We start from the raw sequence: 18,375 nt of genomic DNA on the forward strand, positions 1-18,375 counted from the left end.
TATTATATTCCCAGCTACCGCATTGTCGTGCATACGTTGTATATACGTTCTCGTTCATAAGCATTTGGATATCTACAGAAAATGAAATAAACTTGAAAAATAATTAGGACTTTCTTAAGATGTTGACGATTATTATCTTGTTTGCAATGTAAGGCTGTAAAGAGTCTATATATTTTCTGGTGAAATAAACATTTTTTAAATGATTAAGTTATATTGTTTTCTCGTCCATACTTCTTTTCTCTGTTACTGATTTAATCTATTTTGGCGTTTGTATCTTATTGTATTCGCGTTATATCGCATCGTACAATTATATTGTATATCGTATTATTGTATATATATATAACATATAGATTCGGTAGTTCGTTTCCGCCCTTTATTTATTTACTAAGGCCAGAGGAGACACTAAATTAATGTTCCTGTTTGCTAGCGTTTAACAATGTAAGACGCGCTTTTAGTACTCGCTATCAATTTTGCAAACGAACGTAAGGTGCTATTAGAATCGCCGCAATCTTTGCATTCACGACAGCACAAAGAGCTGAATAATAGCAACGAATGCAAGAACCTTAGATTTATCGCTTGTTCACATTTTTCAATTGTAAATTAAAAACATTTTAATTCGCGTCTCCTTTACCAGAAGAAAATACACCTGGTTTGAATGCGTTAATCATCAAATCGAATAATTTCAATTCATTTCCTAAATTAATTTACACGTATATAAGTACATATAATTTAATAATAATATTGGATCTAAGTTTCTCTGCCTCTCTCTTGCATTTCATACGGGACACCAAGCAATTACACGTCCCTGGTAGAACATTCCTAAAATAGTAATATAAACGGATAATAAAGAGATTGCTAAGCGGAACAAATCTCTTAATAGGCGAATTAATTTAATCTAGTAGAAACGTAGTAGATCGTGTGGGCAGTATGAAACTATGTGCCAGTGAATTGCGACAGTACTTGGAAACGCTGAAACTAGATAGGTATACTGGAATTCACTATAAACTCCGACCATGACATTACAGATTCATGAACTTGTGGTTTAACGGGCTTTACTAACAATAAACCTTTCTCTGTGTAATATATATGTACATCTTTTACATGTATATAATATTTTGAACGTTTCACTTTTGAATAAAATTATTTTATTTCTCGCTATTCTGAATCATTCATTTTTTAGTTAGTTATTCTTAAACAGTAGCTTCTCGTATTTTATTATTAAGTTCCTTCATTTTCCAGTTTTAAGGCATGAAAAATACCTCGGTTATAATCTAGAGTTGCAACCGGTACGAAGAAACAAGAAACAATCGTCGATAATAAAAAGTATAATTATGAATTTCAGTCGTAAAATTTACCTTTAGGTTTAATTATTTCCTTTTGTTGCATTATTTCAGTATAAACACCATGCAACAAGTCATAACTGTGCTGTTTTCTTTTAAAACCTTCAAAGCTACTGTATTTTTATTCAGCTACAAAGAAACTTACTCCGGGACGAATAAAATAGGTGCCATTTGTGACGGCCACGGGTTTACTACCAGCTTTGGAAAGCATCGTAAATGGAGGGAATCTTCTCGTGGATTCATTTGTTTCTACTGTTTGCGGTCTCATGGAAAAATAGCTGTATTATTCAATTTCGTTATGAACGTAAGTATAAGATATGAAGACCAGTTATGCTAGCCAACGAACATCGTATCAACGCGATGTAACCAACGAAACAATGTCCTTTTTAAACATGACAATGCCGTTTAAATAAGTCTTCCTATTCATGAATTTAAAATGATATGATATATCAACACGTTCTTTTGTGATCTCTGCAAGAATTTTAAACGTACAAGACGGAAGTTACCATAATATGCTAGCAACAAAGGGGAATTTTTACGAATAACACGAATTCGCATGTTTGCTCTCGTTCATGCTTTATCTTGTGTCTTCGATATATGCGCTGCTATGGCGACAGACACGATCCGATAAAGTTTTGAACTATGCTATAGTTTCGTAGTATTTGCTATACTTTTGTTTGCAGGACCATCGTTGACGACAAATCCCTTGGCAGGTGCTATTGCTTCCCTAAAAGCATGGCGTACCAGTTTGGTCGTGCCAGAAATCAATGTTACACCCCCTTTCCGCCTATCCAACTGTTTTCCACCATCTCCGTTTCTCTTTCTCTTGCTTGTCATTGCGACCGAACGATCGATAGTTCGAGCCATGGCTTTAAAGGAAAGTCACGGAAATCGATTTCAGCTAGCAGTCCAACGATGACCAGTTACAGACTTTCAAGCAGGTGGATGTAACTCGATCTTGGAGTTAAAAATAATCAGGACAGCGAACAATAAATATATCGTTAACGTTATTATTCTTCTTAAAATAATTAGTATCCTATTATTATAAAAAATTAAAAGAATTTTGCGTTGTTATATTATTCCATTATTTTACACATACCTGTGTGTATAGTTAAGTATAATTTATTTTTAAATAACTAATTGAGGTGGTAAAGACGTGTTGGGTGATATTAAATTACACCGGTGTATAACTTTAACAATGTTCATTTTGATGTCGATGCGCGTTGTTTTAGATCGTAACGGACGCACGTCGAGCTCAAACGATGACGATACAGAAGTGATATAAACTTCATACAGACTTGGTACGAACTAACTATGACTATCTGTCTGACTGTCTAACCGTGCGACTACCAGCGACTACCGTGAACTGCTATGAACGACTCTTTTGTACTATGATCAACTATGGAACGACTATCGACTATCACTTTTCCTCATTTCCCTTTTTGTAGTCCAAAGATTTATTTTTTTACGACGTTCTGTCCTCGAACAGGCCAACATGGGCCGCTACATCACACTCTTACCAGTGGTAACGTTATTTTTCTCTTTTTTTTTTTTTTGTTGTACAATGTTTGTCGCCGGTAGGTTTTACATGCTAAGCTTATTGCATTGCTTATCTTTAACCTGTCTGTAATCTTTCAGGAAAGCGAATTTTCCTGCCCGCGTGCATGACGTACCTATTTTCTGGATTTTTCTCGCTCCGAACTGCCTGCCCATCGTTTCGATCGCTTTGGGTTTCAGGCTGGGTTAACACGTCGCGGGGTTCGGCGCTGTTTTCGTGAGGTTGTAGGTGCTCGATGTCGTCGCTTATTACAAAAGCGGGTTTCAGTCGGTCTATGGAAACTATTGTGTTTTTGTTGTTGTTGATTTCTATCGTAAAAGTTTTATCTCCGCGTCGTATTACCTTATATACGTCGCAGGGTGGTTGTTATGGGCTCCTCACGGAGACGTTACGCAAAAATACGTATTGCGATGACGCGAGTTCGCGGAAGATAAAAATTTTCTTTGTGCCATGTCGCGCGATCAGTTGAGGTTTAATTTTTTTCATTTGATTTGATCCGAGTTCGCTTACTGAGTCGCGGGTAGAAAGAACTCTGCCGGTAAACGTCTTTTTGGCAACCGTTGCGTTCGGGTACCCAACAAAACAATTAGTAAAATCTCTACCCAGTTGTCCGTACATTTGATTGCTGCTTTTAGTTGTCGATGCGCGCTCACCATCCCGTTGGACGCGGGGTGATAGGCTGCCGTGGGTAAATGCTTGATGCCGAGCAACCGGCATAATTCCTCCAATAGTTTTGATTCGAATTGGCGTCCTTGGTCGGATGTTATTCTCAGGGGTACGCCGAAACGAGCTATCCACGTAGAAAGAAATATTGAAGCAACGGTTGACGCTTCCATATCAGTTATGGGTATTGGTTCGAGCCAACGCGAGAAACGATCGATACACGTTAGACAATATCGGTAGCCTTGCGAATATTGCATCACGACAATGTTTATGTGTATGTGTTCAAAACGACCCGCTAACGCTCCGAATGTTTCGATTGGTGAGGATACTTACCTGGTGTCTTTATATCGCTGACACGGAATGTATTGTCGCGAACAGTTTCGACAGTCCTTGTTTATCGATGACCAGACGAAACGCGTCGTCACCAAGTTTTGCGTAGCGCGTATCCCAGGATGAGAAAGTCCGTGTAGCGAATTAAATACGCTGCGCCGCAAGGGTTTCGTTGCATACGGTCGTACGGTGTTGCCTGATACGTCGCAATACATTTCCACGTCGTGATCAGGAAAACGTATCTTTTTTAATTGTAACGCGTATGTGCCGAAGTTGACAATGTCGCGTAACTCGGTGTCGTTCTCTTGCGCGACAGAGAGAGTGTGGTGGTCTACGGATTTCCCTATCGCTTCGATCCGATATAAAGCGTCTGCTACATTATTATCTTGTCCTTTGATGTATCGTATGTCAGTCGTAAACTGTCCGATGTAGTCGAGATGTCGGAATTGACGCGGCGAACACCCGTCGAGATGCTGATTAACACTAAACTTACCAGTGCCGGTCAAATTGACCGTTTTCAAACTTCTACACAAATTTAACCATATTTAACCACTTGCGCTACTAATATACTTACGGTGCCGTGAGCTACAATATAACAATCTTTATCACGTTCGTCCCTCAGCGTGATTCGGCCATGTTTCCTGCGGGGCCCAAATCCGACCGCCGGTACGCAGAACGTAAATAGAGCGACAAGCAGGAATTCATCGTTTATCGCCTTCGATTCATTGTAAAGAAAAGATTATTTATTTCTGAAATAGAGAAAACGATGAGTTTTAGAGTATTCCGAGGGATTTCATGGCAAATATCTCAGATCTTTCATTTAGTCGAGAAACATACTTGTGAGACGTACATCAGTGATATTTTCATTCTCAAAATATTCAGTAAACAGTGTGAAAATATATTTGAAAGTGAGGAGAGTAGCGATGACGGAGTCTGTAACTATTGTTCGAAGTGTCCAAAATCACCCCAAATGTGTTTGGAATGTTTTAACGAATACCGTGCGATATAGAATAATGTAATATATTATGCAGAATATAAATTAATAAAAAGTATGGTATAATGTGTTTTTAATATTTTTATGTTGTATATCCTATATATAATATCGTATATTTAATTAACTCGAAAAAAAAGAGCGTTACCATTCTTTGGTGACGAGGCCGCATAGATATGTGCGACGTGGCGACGAACGTGTTATAGCAATCTTTTAAACAGCGCCTCACCGCGTTGGTAGGGTCTTACATGAAGAATTTTACACGGATATGAATAAATACTCACGGCAACAATAGTACTTTATTTATTAATACTCTATTCTCAAGATATCGATGTCTCTATGTGACGACGTGCACTCTGGAACTGTAGCTCGACAAACGAACGATCTGACTGTTAGTCGACGTGCAGCACACGTCATTTTTATTTCTGTGACAAATGTCTATCATCGTCGTGGTATATACGTCACTGGCGATTTTTAAACAAAAGCATTTCGACGTGCTTGGCACGTCTTTCTAGCGCAAGTGATTAAACATTATCACATCGCTTGATAATTTCTGAATTTTCCTAAAACATGCATACAATATATTTTTAGTTTGCTGTTTTATTTTTCTAAGAAAAAATTGTATTCTGCCTTGCCCACCGCGGGCAGTCAATTTGACTGGCAGATAATATATTTTGGTTACTCTTAAAATAAATGCGATCAGTACAAGGAAAAGGTTATCTCAGAGTCAGATGACAAACAAAATCAGTAATAACAAATAATAACTGTTATGCCTGTAACCTTGTCATAAACTATAATACATCCTTCGATCAAGCCACCAGCTGTCAAGGCATATCAATTCAGGCTCATAATAATTCTAAGGAACCGCCATAAAATTTAGCATTTTTTATGGTCCATTGTTACAAACATTTTAAAAGTCGAGCTATTTTTAGGGTTATTGCTTATTGCGATAAAACACAGGAAAAGCGGGTTCTTGCCAACCCCACCCTCGAGTAACCGTTAATGGAGAACGGCCTGTGATGGATGCGAGAGGATCAATATTATAAAAAAACAAGAGTCAAATATATTTGGAATAAATTAAATAAATATAAGTATATAAGTACCGTAGAGAGACGCTCGTACAACGTATTGGCAAAAATAGAGTATGAACGCTCGCGGATAACTCGACAACTCGTATATTCCGTTAATCGTTACTGAGAGTCGGAAAATTTGAATTTGTCTTAGATCGACGGTTGCCCTGAACGGCGACATTGTTTTACCCAGAGATTATCTATCGTTATATTTCGTGCATCGAGGCGATGCCCGTGTTCCGAGGCACAACATGAGTTGTTCTCGCTTCGCCTCCTCCTATGACTCGTGTGTCGCTACAGGCCAATACTTTCAATATTTTCGTATAAATATTGCAGTCACAGATCGTATTCTTACTTGCATCGTCCTTTCGACCAGAATACATCTTAGTTTGTTAGACAATCAGTAGACATCTAAACTTATTATTTCTAAAACTCAGATAGAAAGCATCTCAGAACGTTTTGTGTAAAATTGTTATAAAAGGAAACGTAAAGCATATCAAATTTGACAATAATTTTGTATTTCGTACATGGTGTTATTCTATGATACATATTTACTCTAAAAATGTCATAACTCCAAAAAAAAAATTACGGACATAGAAGAAGCAACTGAACAAGTTTTCAGCAACTGAAAACGGCATGGAAACACATGAAAAGCTACAACCGAATCAGAGTTGAATATTATAAATAAGCGTTTACGTAAGGGCAAGAAGGAAAGAAATTATCGTTGATAGTAAAGAGTGAGACTGATGTAGAGAACCAACGTATCGAAACTGAGCCCGATGGGGCAGTTTGGAAAGAAATAGATGCAAGTCCCAAACCTGGCAGGACATCAGTTCATAATATTTTTAGGGATATGATAAACGGTATATAATGAAAGGACAAGTAAAGATTTTATCTTATCATTGATCACCGTATAAAGGTCATATAATAAAATGTACGAAAGAAGAAGCGTTTAGAGTATTGGGGAGTAAGACGTAACAAAGAGCTAGATGTAACAAAACTAGATACATTTATTGTTCTGTTATATACCCGCGGTGCATATTAAGGAAAGAATTTATATGTCTCATATTTGTGGAATAAAATTTGAAGACCTGCATTTTTTTCAAAAGCAATGAGGAGGAATAACTTTGTTGGAATTATGAGGTTTATACGATTTGATAAGAAGAGCGAAAGAAGCCAACGTTTACGAACCAATAAATTTGCAATGGTATCTACAGTATGGGGCCAATTTATAGAGGATTCACAAAATTATTATAAACATGGTGCATACATTACTTTCGTATAAAGAATCGCGGGAAAAAACCATGCAATAAGACAATCAATAAGTTCAGATTCATTACTACAAAAAACTTATCAAGTAACAAATTACATAAAAGATATAACTTAGAAAAAACGAAGCTGGCACCCCGCTGGGGGTAGCCACCCACATGCTATATTTATTTTTATTTTATTTTTTTTTTCACCAATAAGATATAACACTTTACCAAATGTCCATAAGGACAAATTGTAAAAAACCAAAATAAAATAAAAAAAAAAGTAACAAATTGAGTTTCCTTTCGACTACCGAAGCGTCTAATGCCCACGTGTGTCTAATGCCCAGTAAAGTTTACAATAAGTGAGTAAGACTTATAGAATAAGACTCCGTCGAAAGTGAGTTGAAACAGAAATAAACCAAGTGTTTTCTCAACTTATTCGTGGAAAATCCAACACTTCTAATCTCTTAGAAACACACCCGAACCAGCTGGCAGCTGAAACGTGCAACACAACAAACATCGCAAGAAGACTAAAAAGGAAACACCCAATAGACCTCATAAAAGATATAACTTAGAAAAAACGAAGCTGGCACCCCGCTGGGGGTAGCCGCCCACATGCTATATTATTTTTTATTTATATTTTTTTTTTCTTCACCAACAAGATATAACACTTTACCAAATGTCCGCAAGGACAAATTGTAAAATAACCAAAACAAAATAAAAAAAAAAAATTTCTCCGTAAAAAAAAAAAACTTCTAATCTCTAATCCACATCATAACCTTTCGACTAGTTATTTCAATTTGAATTAACTAGCTCGAAGATGGCCCAAGTAACCAGATCAGGCCCTCGTGAACAAAACTACAAACCCACCGTTCTACCTCCTCCGTGGCAAAAGGATAATATATCCCACCTTTCGAATCACACAAAAAAGAACAAAAAACGCAAGCTAGATTTAGTTAAAAAAAAAATGAAAACATTACCCGGAACGAGTTGTCAATAAGCAATGTTACCACTTGCAACAGATTCGCAATATTAGAATCTACAGACAATTCTATGGACGTAGTTGAAACATCAACAAATCAACACGCACAAAAATATCCTCCTCCCCCACTAATCTTCATCGATGATGTCATCGACATTCAAACAATGATGAAGTCCATCGAGGAAGATATTAACAAAGAGAATTACAAACTAAAAATTAAAAATAATCAAGTTAAAATTCTGCCGACTAATCCAGACTCCTATAGTGAACTAACAAAGTTGCTAAAAACTCTGAATGCAAATTTCCACACCTATCAACTGAAACAAGAAAGACTTTTTCGTGTGCTACTAGCTCAGCTAACTTAGACGAACTGAAATTTGAACTCTTAAATCATGCCCATGAAGTAACCAACATTAGTAATATAAGGCATAGAATCACAAAAAAACCGCTATCCTTATTCTTTATTGATTTAAAGCAAAAATAAAATAACAAAGAAACATATAATATCAATCGTTTAGTGAATTCGGTAGTAAAAATTGAATCACCTTTTATAAAAAAAGAGATAGTTCAATGTAAAAGATGCCAAAGGTACGGCTACACGCAAAAATATTGCAACCCCAATCACCGTTGCGTTAAATGTGCAGGTACTTACCATACAGATCAGTGCACTAAATCTTCAGAAACTCCAGCAAAGTGCTTCTTTTGTCAAGGAGAGCATCCTGCGGAATATAAAGGTTGCACAGCCTACAAGACCTTATATAAAAATAAGTACCCCAAACCCAGAGTTAAGGAACTAACTTACCAAGAACTTAATCCACAAAAATTCACTACTCCTTCAATCTCTTATGCACAGGTAGTTCAAGGAAAACAAAGCAGATCGAAAATCTATAGTGCTCAATCACAAATTAGTGTTCCCAGTTCACAATACACGGATACAATTGTTACCATTGATGTATTGTTACCAACGAAACAATACATCGCGACCTTAAGATACCTACAGTTAAAAAAAAATATCCAAATTCAGTAATAGATATAACATAAGAATTAACAACCACCAAAATCCACTAGTTACTCAATTACTTGACACGACGGATCAGATCCGCAGGCTAAAAAGACATTACACTCTAGATTTAAACATTAGATTCAGCTAAAATCAAACATACTAAAAACTCTTATAATCCAAGTTACAGTTCCACGTCAAAATAATTTACTTAAAATTCTGTATGAGAATTGATTGTAAATAGTCTATCAAGTAAAAAAAAAATAAAAAATGATAGAGGTTACAAGATTACAAAAATTTTTTTAATATGCGGGAAATATGTATGTGACAAATGTACATTTGATAATAAGATAATTTGTAAAAAATACAGCGAAGTTGAATAAGATATATCTCTATATAAATAAATATATATTTATTTATATAGAGATATAAATAATATATGTCGGAGATGAAAGTACACCGGGCCCCCCCCCATTGGAATTATTTGGAAAAGCCCGAATACTGTAGCATTTACGAAATAACCCAGACACAGTCATTCGAAACTTGAGACAATGAGTTTAGGCTCGAGGCGACATCCGGTCGCCGAGCGTAGCCACGGTCACGGGATGAACGTTTCACATAACAGAGACATAAAATAACATAGCTTTCCTTTAAAGAATTGGCAGTACAGACACTTGACAATAAGACATTCCAGCGGCCCCGCAGCTCGCCACGCACAGACCCCATTCTTTGGGCCAGATGATCGCCAGATGCCGATGCATCGTTTACAGTTTATGTTCAGATAGCCTGAGGAACCGTTATAAATCTTAGGACCTAGTTAACTAAAGTCCTTCAGATTGACAAACAGTCTTTGTTCCATCAGCCTGTAAATCTGTCACCTATTGCGAGAAGTTACGGGAAAGCCTGATTTGGTCACGTACGGCGTTGCCTGCTAGGAACTCTCTCTCTAGGGCGGCTAGCATCCTTTTCCAACCGCCAACATAGAAATTGACCAATTAACAGCAGCGCCTATTTCCCTCACCCTCCGAGTGGAGGCTTTCTTTGACGAATCCGATGATCTCGTGCCCTTAGGCACACCCCGTCATAGTTTTCCTCTGCAGCGTCGTCGCGACGGAAATTCATTCTTTTCTGGCAATCTGATTAGCTAAGAGTCAATCAAGCGTTCCTAGTATCACGAGTAGTAAGTTGAGTACGACTTAGACTTTGAAGCAAAGTATATTCGTCATCCCGTTGACCGTGGATTCGCTATATCGAACTTAGGGCCATTGTCATTAGCGTCCAGCTACCGCGTCCGTTTGTCAATCTTGTATCAGCCATACTTGTGTAATAAATATCTGTGCGACAACCATGAACAACACTGGTGAAGATTCATTATACGCCCCTAACGTCAACCCGACATCAGAAGTGGGATCACCACCGTCTACAATTAAGGAGCAGCTTCTGGCCATCGTGAGTCAATTGAAAGAGCAAGAGGCGGGTGCGGAACCTAAGGAAGTATCACCACCGTTCTTCATCACCTGAGTCTGCGCGACGAACGTGTCGAGAAACTAGCGCTTGCAAGCGACATCAAGACTCTGGACCAATTTTTGACGGAAATGAATGCTTTCCACTACGCGAAGAAGAGGCTGGCGCCTTCGTCAGGAAATCCATCAACGGGCCCCGAAGTTAAACGGCAGAAGATACCTGACCCCCGGATCAGGTGTCGTCACTGTGGTATTCCCGGGCATAAGATAGCGGAGTGTCGTACGAGAATGAGAACCGAGAGACAGGAGAAAAGCCGACCGGCTGGATCGTCCAAGGTGTCATGCTTCAAGTGTCGCGGAGAGGGCCACATCGCATCCAACTGCCCGCTGCTGCAGAAAACAAATCGCAACCCCGTTAACGAACGTCGAGTCAACTCCTGCGTGGTTGAGTCTTCAACTGGTAACTTAAGCCATCTGGATACACCCGAGGACGTGTGATAGTCAGGATGGCCGTGTCGGAGATGAAAGTACACCGGGCCCCCCCCCATTGGAATTATTTGGAAAAGCCCGAATACTGTAGCATTTACGAAATAACCCAGACACAGTCATTCGAAACTTGAGACAATGAGTTTAGGCTCGAGGCGACATCCGGTCGCCGAGCGTAGCCACGGTCACGGGATGAACGTTTCACATAACAGAGACATAAAATAACATAGCTTTCCTTTAAAGAATTGGCAGTACAGACACTTGACAATAAGACATTCCAGCGGCCCCGCAGCTCGCCACGCACAGACCCCATTCTTTGGGCCAGATGATCGCCAGATGCCGATGCATCGTTTACAGTTTATGTTCAGATAGCCTGAGGAACCGTTATAAATCTTAGGACCTAGTTAACTAAAGTCCTTCAGATTGACAAACAGTCTTTGTTCCATCAGCCTGTAAATCTGTCACCTATTGCGAGAAGTTACGGGAAAGCCTGATTTGGTCACGTACGGCGTTGCCTGCTAGGAACTCTCTCTCTAGGGCGGCTAGCATCCTTTTCCAACCGCCAACATAGAAATTGACCAATTAACAGCAGCGCCTATTTCCCTCACCCTCCGAGTGGAGGCTTTCTTTGACGAATCCGATGATCTCGTGCCCTTAGGCACACCCCGTCATAGTTTTCCTCTGCAGCGTCGTCGCGACGGAAATTCATTCTTTTCTGGCAATCTGATTAGCTAAGAGTCAATCAAGCGTTCCTAGTATCACGAGTAGTAAGTTGAGTACGACTTAGACTTTGAAGCAAAGTATATTCGTCATCCCGTTGACCGTGGATTCGCTATATCGAACTTAGGGCCATTGTCATTAGCGTCCAGCTACCGCGTCCGTTTGTCAATCTTGTATCAGCCATACTTGTGTAATAAATATCTGTGCGACAACCATGAACAACACTGGTGAAGATTCATTATACGCCCCTAACGTCAACCCGACATATATATTTATTTATATTTATTTATATATATTTATTTGTTTATAATTAAAATTAAACAATCGTGAACTAACCTAACGTTCGTCATCTTGTGTATATTTAATCCTAGAGTAGTTATCTAATTTTAAAGGTAAAGTTTTCCTTGCTTCATCATCATATTGAATTCTGAATTTCCGTTTCTTAGGGTCGATATAGTCGCATTGTTTGCTATGGGGGATAGGTCCGAACTTGGCATCGGTGTAGTGTTCCGCGACATGTGGAGATCTTTTTTGCTCGAAAGCAGGCTGATGCGTTAGGTCCGCATATTTGGTGGTGTCGGTAAATGGATTCGGCTTATGTGGTACGTCGAGTCCCCAATGACATCCGTGGCAGATAATTTCGTAAGCAGGATCGGTCGGTTTAAAGAGACATTTGTTTCGTGTGTCTACCAGGAACCCGTGGTACTGCAGGAAGTCCATACCGATGACAGGCGAGATAACGTCTGCCACTGTGAATTGCCATTCGAACCGCCATTTACGACCCATATTGATGTATACCTGGATTGGGCCATACGTATCGATTCTCGTCCCGTTGGCCGCAATCAGATAATAATCTTCATCTCTGGCTCGCATAGCATACTGGGGTAATTTACTTCGCGGGAATGTGCATCGCGCGGCGCCCGTGTCCACGAGGTAAGAATAATCCGTACCAGCGTCTTTCGCATAAATGAGGCCCCATCCATGGTCGTCGTCGTACGTCGTGATCACGGACGACTCTGTCGCGTCTTCCTGGTTCTTGTTCCCGTCGCAGGGAAAATAACACTTATTCGACCAGTTAATGAGAATTCCATGGCTGTTGAATAGGCCAGGCTGCTGGAATCTTTCTCTGGACGACGATCTGTGACATTCCGCGCATGACCTTCGTCGACTGTCGAGGGACAGCGCGATAGTTTGCGCTTCCAAACGACTTACCCGGTCGTGCAGCGTGTCTGAGGTGCGGTTCGATTGTTTGTTGGCCGCCGTTTTTACCACGGATTGTTTTGCTTGGTATATCAGGTCTGCTTTTTCAGTCAAGACGTTTTCATCCTGGTCTTCCTGGTTTTTCAGCTGGTCGTCCAAGGCTAGTCGTATACTTAACGGAAGACGAGATTTCCAGAGCGCCAGAATGAGGTCGTTGGAGATCAATGTGCTGGCCAGCCTCTTCATATCCCTGTAAAACTGGGAGGGCATCCTGTCTTCTATTTTTTGACCTTCGAACAATTTCCACACTTTCATGTCGTTCGAATCGGCTAGTTTTTTTATTAGTTCACTCTTCATCTTCTCATACCGTTCCGTCGCCGGTGGTTCAAACACTATGTCAACGACTAGCTTTAAGCATTCATATCCGACGTTCGCGATGAGGGTGTTAAATTTTAATTTATCGTCTGTAATGGATCGTGATTCAAAGTGCATTTCTAACGCGATAAACCACAACAATATTTTTCCTGGCTCTGGTGGAGGCACGCGGATTGGTATGACGCTTCGGCGTTTCGCCGCGCGGCCATTCCCGGCAGAATTTTTCATCGTGAACACTCGCGATCTAAGGAAATGGCGTCGTTTTAGGTCGTAACGAACAGACTAACTACAACTGATGGACTAACAGTGCGATCACCAGCGACTACTGTGAACGACTATCGTCTGTCGAGTATGCCGAAGTGCTGCGGTCCTCGGGAGGGGGAGTTTTCTTCCGAGGTGGGGATCGAAAAACCCGTAGGCAATAGAACAATAAATTGTGTCTGTAGGATTTATTCTTTTGCTACGGACCCTCACCCTCGGACGTCGTTTCGGCGGCCATGTGGCAAACACGCGTGCTTCAACCCGCTTTACCTGCTAGGGGTGCTTCAATCCTAAAATTTTCTCCACGGCCATGGACCGCTACATAATAAACCAAACAAAATCCATTTTCCATTATATCTTAAAAATAGCTTAAAAAAATGGTAAATTGTTGTTGCATAGTAGCTCAAGTGTATATATTTTATGACGCGTTGAAAACATTCGATTTACATATTCGTGTGCCATACGGCGCAGAAGAATGCAATTTTCGATAAACTAAAGATAAAGTCAGATAGCAACGTGGTTCTTGGATCGACGTACTTACCTACCACAGGTACACGTATTATTTCCATAACTATCCATTACGATTTTATGCTTACCGCGATCGTATTGCTCGCACGTTCAGTTTTCTCTCAATCGAGTCGAAATTTTCTGTCCAACGGTATAACTTTGAACGTGAATTCGATATAACGTTTAAATAACGATATTAAGCCGTAACTAATCTGTTTTAACTATTTTGCGTGATCTATTGATTTGTTCGCGATGTTACTTCATAGACTGCACGTTAAGGTCGGAAATAATTTTAACCTAGTAATACATACGTATATTACCGAATCATCGCGTTGGACAATAAATCTCAGTTGCAAGTAATCGCGAGGCAAAAGATCACGTTTACTTTTCATAAAGCCAGCATCAAGCCGTGACGCATTCGTTAATTGCTAGCAACAGGTGATGCCGCCACTGACACTAGTCGACCACACACGGAATATCGAATTAACGTGTATATGCGCGCGCACCGTTCGAGTTAACTTCGTTAAAAACTTTCGATTATACAGGGTGTCCCGCAATGAGAGCTATAACGAATTGACTGATTCTGCATGGTTATACAGTCTTTTAATGCGAGGCTTTGTTTTTGAGAAAATTGAGTTTCAAAATGTTTTTAAGGGACGCGTGCAAGCAACTGAATTTATTTTTAATAAAGCAAAACTTTCGATAAGTGAATATTTCTCTTAATATTTGCATATAAAATTTCTATTTTCAAATAACTTTACTGCTATGCGAAAATAGGAAGATAAAAAATTATAATTGCTAGAATTCTATATTGCATAATTTTTCTTTTTTATTTTGTTTGCGTTTGTTTTACAATCAATTCTCGTTAGAGAATTTTAAGTAAATTTATCTGGCGTGGTACTATGACATGGTTAATAAATGTTTATAGTATGTTTTATTCTATTTGAATCTAGTGCTTAGATCTAAGGTGTAATGTCTTTTTAGCCTGCGGATCTGTTCCGACGTGTCGAGTAGTTGAGTAATTTTATTTTATTTTTTAGTGGTTGTTGACTCTTGTGCTATGTCTATTGCTGAATTTGGATAATTCTTTGACTGTGGGTATCTTGAGGTCGTGATGTATTGTTTCGTTGGTGACGTACCAAGGTGCATCTATTAGGGATCTTAAGGTTTTCGATTGGAATCGTTGAAGAATTTCTATGTTGGAATTACTCGCTGTTCGCCCTAGTTGGATTCCATAGGTCCAAACAGGTTTTAATATGGCCTTGTATAATGTAATTTTACTTTGCGTGTTTAAGTTGGAACGTCGGTCAATGAGCCAGTAGAATTTTTAAAATTTTGCTTTGAGTTGTTTGATTTTATCTAAGATATGTTGTTTACAAGGAAAAATTTTGTCCAATATTATGCCCAGATATTTGACTGACTCTTTATCTGGAATAGGTATATCGTTTATCGTCACCTGTGGGCAAGTTCGTTTTCGTAGCTGAAAGTTATGTGGCTAGATTTGTTTTCGTTGACCTTGAAGCGCCATTTGTGAAATCATTCTTCCATAGAGTCGAGACCTCGCTGGAGAGTAGAGGAGGCAATTGTCGGGTCTGAGTGCGAGGCTAATAAGACTATAATGCATAGTTGTACTTCGATAGTAGGCAATCGATCGTAAGAATTTTCAATCTCGAGAAGAGGAAAAAAAATATGACTCGCGATGTAATTTATGCGCGATAAACTTTGACTCGAATTTGAAGATGTTATATTAACCACGCGTTTGCTACGTTCGAAAGGTGGAAAGCGATGAAAGATACGACACGTTGCTACGATGGAGTTGAAAGAATATCAGGAATTACAAACGAACAATAGCCAAGAAAGGAAAGATTCGAGGGACCAAGAAGGGACAAAGAAAGGGAGTATTCATGAGATTTTGCTTTGTACGACGTAAAAAGCTTCTTGATATAATCGTGACTTCATACGCTCACAGAAATTTCTGTATTTCCTTATCCGCGTTGTCGTATAACAATAGTCTTCTGTTGAGAAATATGTTGCTATTATAGCATCGCGTCTATTGTTAAGAAAAAATCTGTTGTGAAAAAATCTAAAGTATATAGAAAGTACGAAACGGTTGAACAGTATTTGGATCGGAAGATCGCATTGCAGGTTTTAGTCGAAAGTGCTACTGCATTCAGCAAACTGTCTGGGGACTAAGCTCCTTTTATCCAGAATAAATTAACTTGCGAAATATATATAACCTTATCGCGTTCGTACTGCCAGCTACCTACTCCTAATTGGTATTATTCTCCGGTGTTACAGCGTTTCGAGCTGTTAACGAGACATTTTTATCCACCTTTATCCCAGACCAGGCCGACAATCCCTTATCTTACAGAAGACTCGTTTTCACTAAATTCCGTTTTTATCCGCTTATTTATCGCATTCAATTCCAAAAAATTAATTGCTTGCCTTCGATGAATTAGATTTTACAGTAACAAATTCCGTTTTTCTAATGAGAAATTATTTGTTAGTAACATTAAATTCCAAAGATATTTAATTCCATTTCTCGATAATATTCATTGTTACGTCCGGGTGACTTTTTACACAAACCAGGCCCTATACCGTGGACAATATACCTGCCAGCTGTCTACACACTCCTACTGCGTACCCTCGATAACCCTAAGGGCCCATCATGGATCTTGGCCTTTTCATAGTTAAGGTCTTTCAAATCGAACAAATATCTTTCTAGTCCCTAGAAATGTTTCCTAAATCTATTTTCCACTCCGGGAAGATCTGGGAAATTTGTTTTTTTTTCACGTATAATGTCTCTCACTAGCAATTTTCTCTCGGAGGCGGCTAGAGCTCTTCCTCTCCCACCAACCTTTTTCCTATCCAATTAGAAGCAATGACTATTGCCCTCACTTTCCTAGCCAAAATTGCCATCAACGAATCCGATGGTCCCCTGCGCTAGACACACCCATCAATAGTTTTCCTCCGCCACAACATCGTCGCCGAGCTTCACTCTTTTTCCATCTTTAGGCCAGTCAATATCTCCTGAACTGTTTTTCATTCTCGGATCAGTCACTATCTCTTGACTGGTTTTCCGTTCATTAATCAGTCATTACTCGCGATAAACACTTATTAAACACGACATAGTTTCACACCAGAATAATTTACTTATGATTCTCAATGAGAATTGATTGTAAAATTCTTCCAAATAGAAAATTAGTCATCAGTTTAATTTACTGTTTACACGTCGCTAAGAATACATCTACACGCACTGCGCGTAACTGTCTATATCTATAAAAATGTTGGAATAAAGTGTATATTGTAACTTGTTACTTCAGTGTTATAATCAGCTCAATCATCTCTGTGATCCTAACCGAAATAGAGGATCGATAATTTTGTGGCTTCGATTCGAATTTACGACTCTCGTTGGCGCGCTTCTCCGCGGTCGCGTCTCTCTACGAACGGTCGAACATTCATTTTAAATGATGTTAGAACATAACACGTTGCATAACTCTTTGGGGTAACAAAGTGATTCGTGATTAAACTTTTAACGAGAGGCAACTATGTTTTAAAATTGATGTTTAGAGAAACTAGTGAGTGTGTTGCAATTAATAATCCCTGAGTACATTTTCTCACGTTAACAGCCATTTACTTTTTGCAAACAAATTAATTCGAACTTGACTAATAATTTTGGTTTCATAACATCGAGGATTGAAGTTCCGATTTATACGTATTCTCTCAGCGATTTACAGTCATCGATCCGCTATGCATCAAGTATTATGATATACGCGTTTACCATTATTTGTCAATCCAGAAGTTTGATTTGAAGAGGAATTAAATAGAAGAAGTTTTACTTATCAATCTACAACGATTTTTGTCCTCGCTATTTTAAGCTTTTTATCAAGTTCACTTTTATTACGACCACATCTTGCGAAAGAACTAAATTTAAACACATACAGAGATGGAACGGACTAAGATCTCCAGGAAGGAGTTCGTTAGAGATAAGAAGTTCCCTCGCAAATAAGTTTTTACCGTTTTACCGTAGTGAATTCTTCTCGGGATTATGCAGATTGTCACGACAAAAAATAATATTTATAAAGGAGAACTTTTCTTTTAATTATGGCGAAAATAACGCATTCGTAATTTTCTTTACGCCGGTGTATTTATTCATAAATATCGTAAGATGAAGAG

At 39.0% G+C, this 18,375-nt stretch overlaps 1 protein-coding gene across 1 annotated transcript; it reads right to left on the reverse strand.

Moving 5' to 3' along the window:
• Window positions 1-12,192: 12,192 nt before the first annotated feature.
• LOC132906137 (uncharacterized) lies at window positions 12,193-13,765 on the reverse strand. The gene has a single exon (XM_060958007.1). The coding sequence runs from the start codon at window positions 13,657-13,659 to the stop codon at window positions 12,193-12,195; it is 1,467 nt and encodes a 488-aa protein (XP_060813990.1). The 5' UTR covers window positions 13,660-13,765.
• Window positions 13,766-18,375: the final 4,610 nt, after the last annotated feature.

This window comes from Bombus pascuorum, chromosome 4 (assembly GCF_905332965.1).
Source record: "Bombus pascuorum chromosome 4, iyBomPasc1.1, whole genome shotgun sequence".
Classification (NCBI taxonomy): domain Eukaryota; kingdom Metazoa; phylum Arthropoda; class Insecta; order Hymenoptera; family Apidae; genus Bombus; species Bombus pascuorum.

Excerpts from the sequence above, each read along its gene's own strand:
- LOC132906137 (XM_060958007.1), bottom strand. The coding sequence starts at position 13,659 with ATGAAAAATTCTGCCGGGAATGGCCGCGCGGCGAAACGCCGAAGCGTC.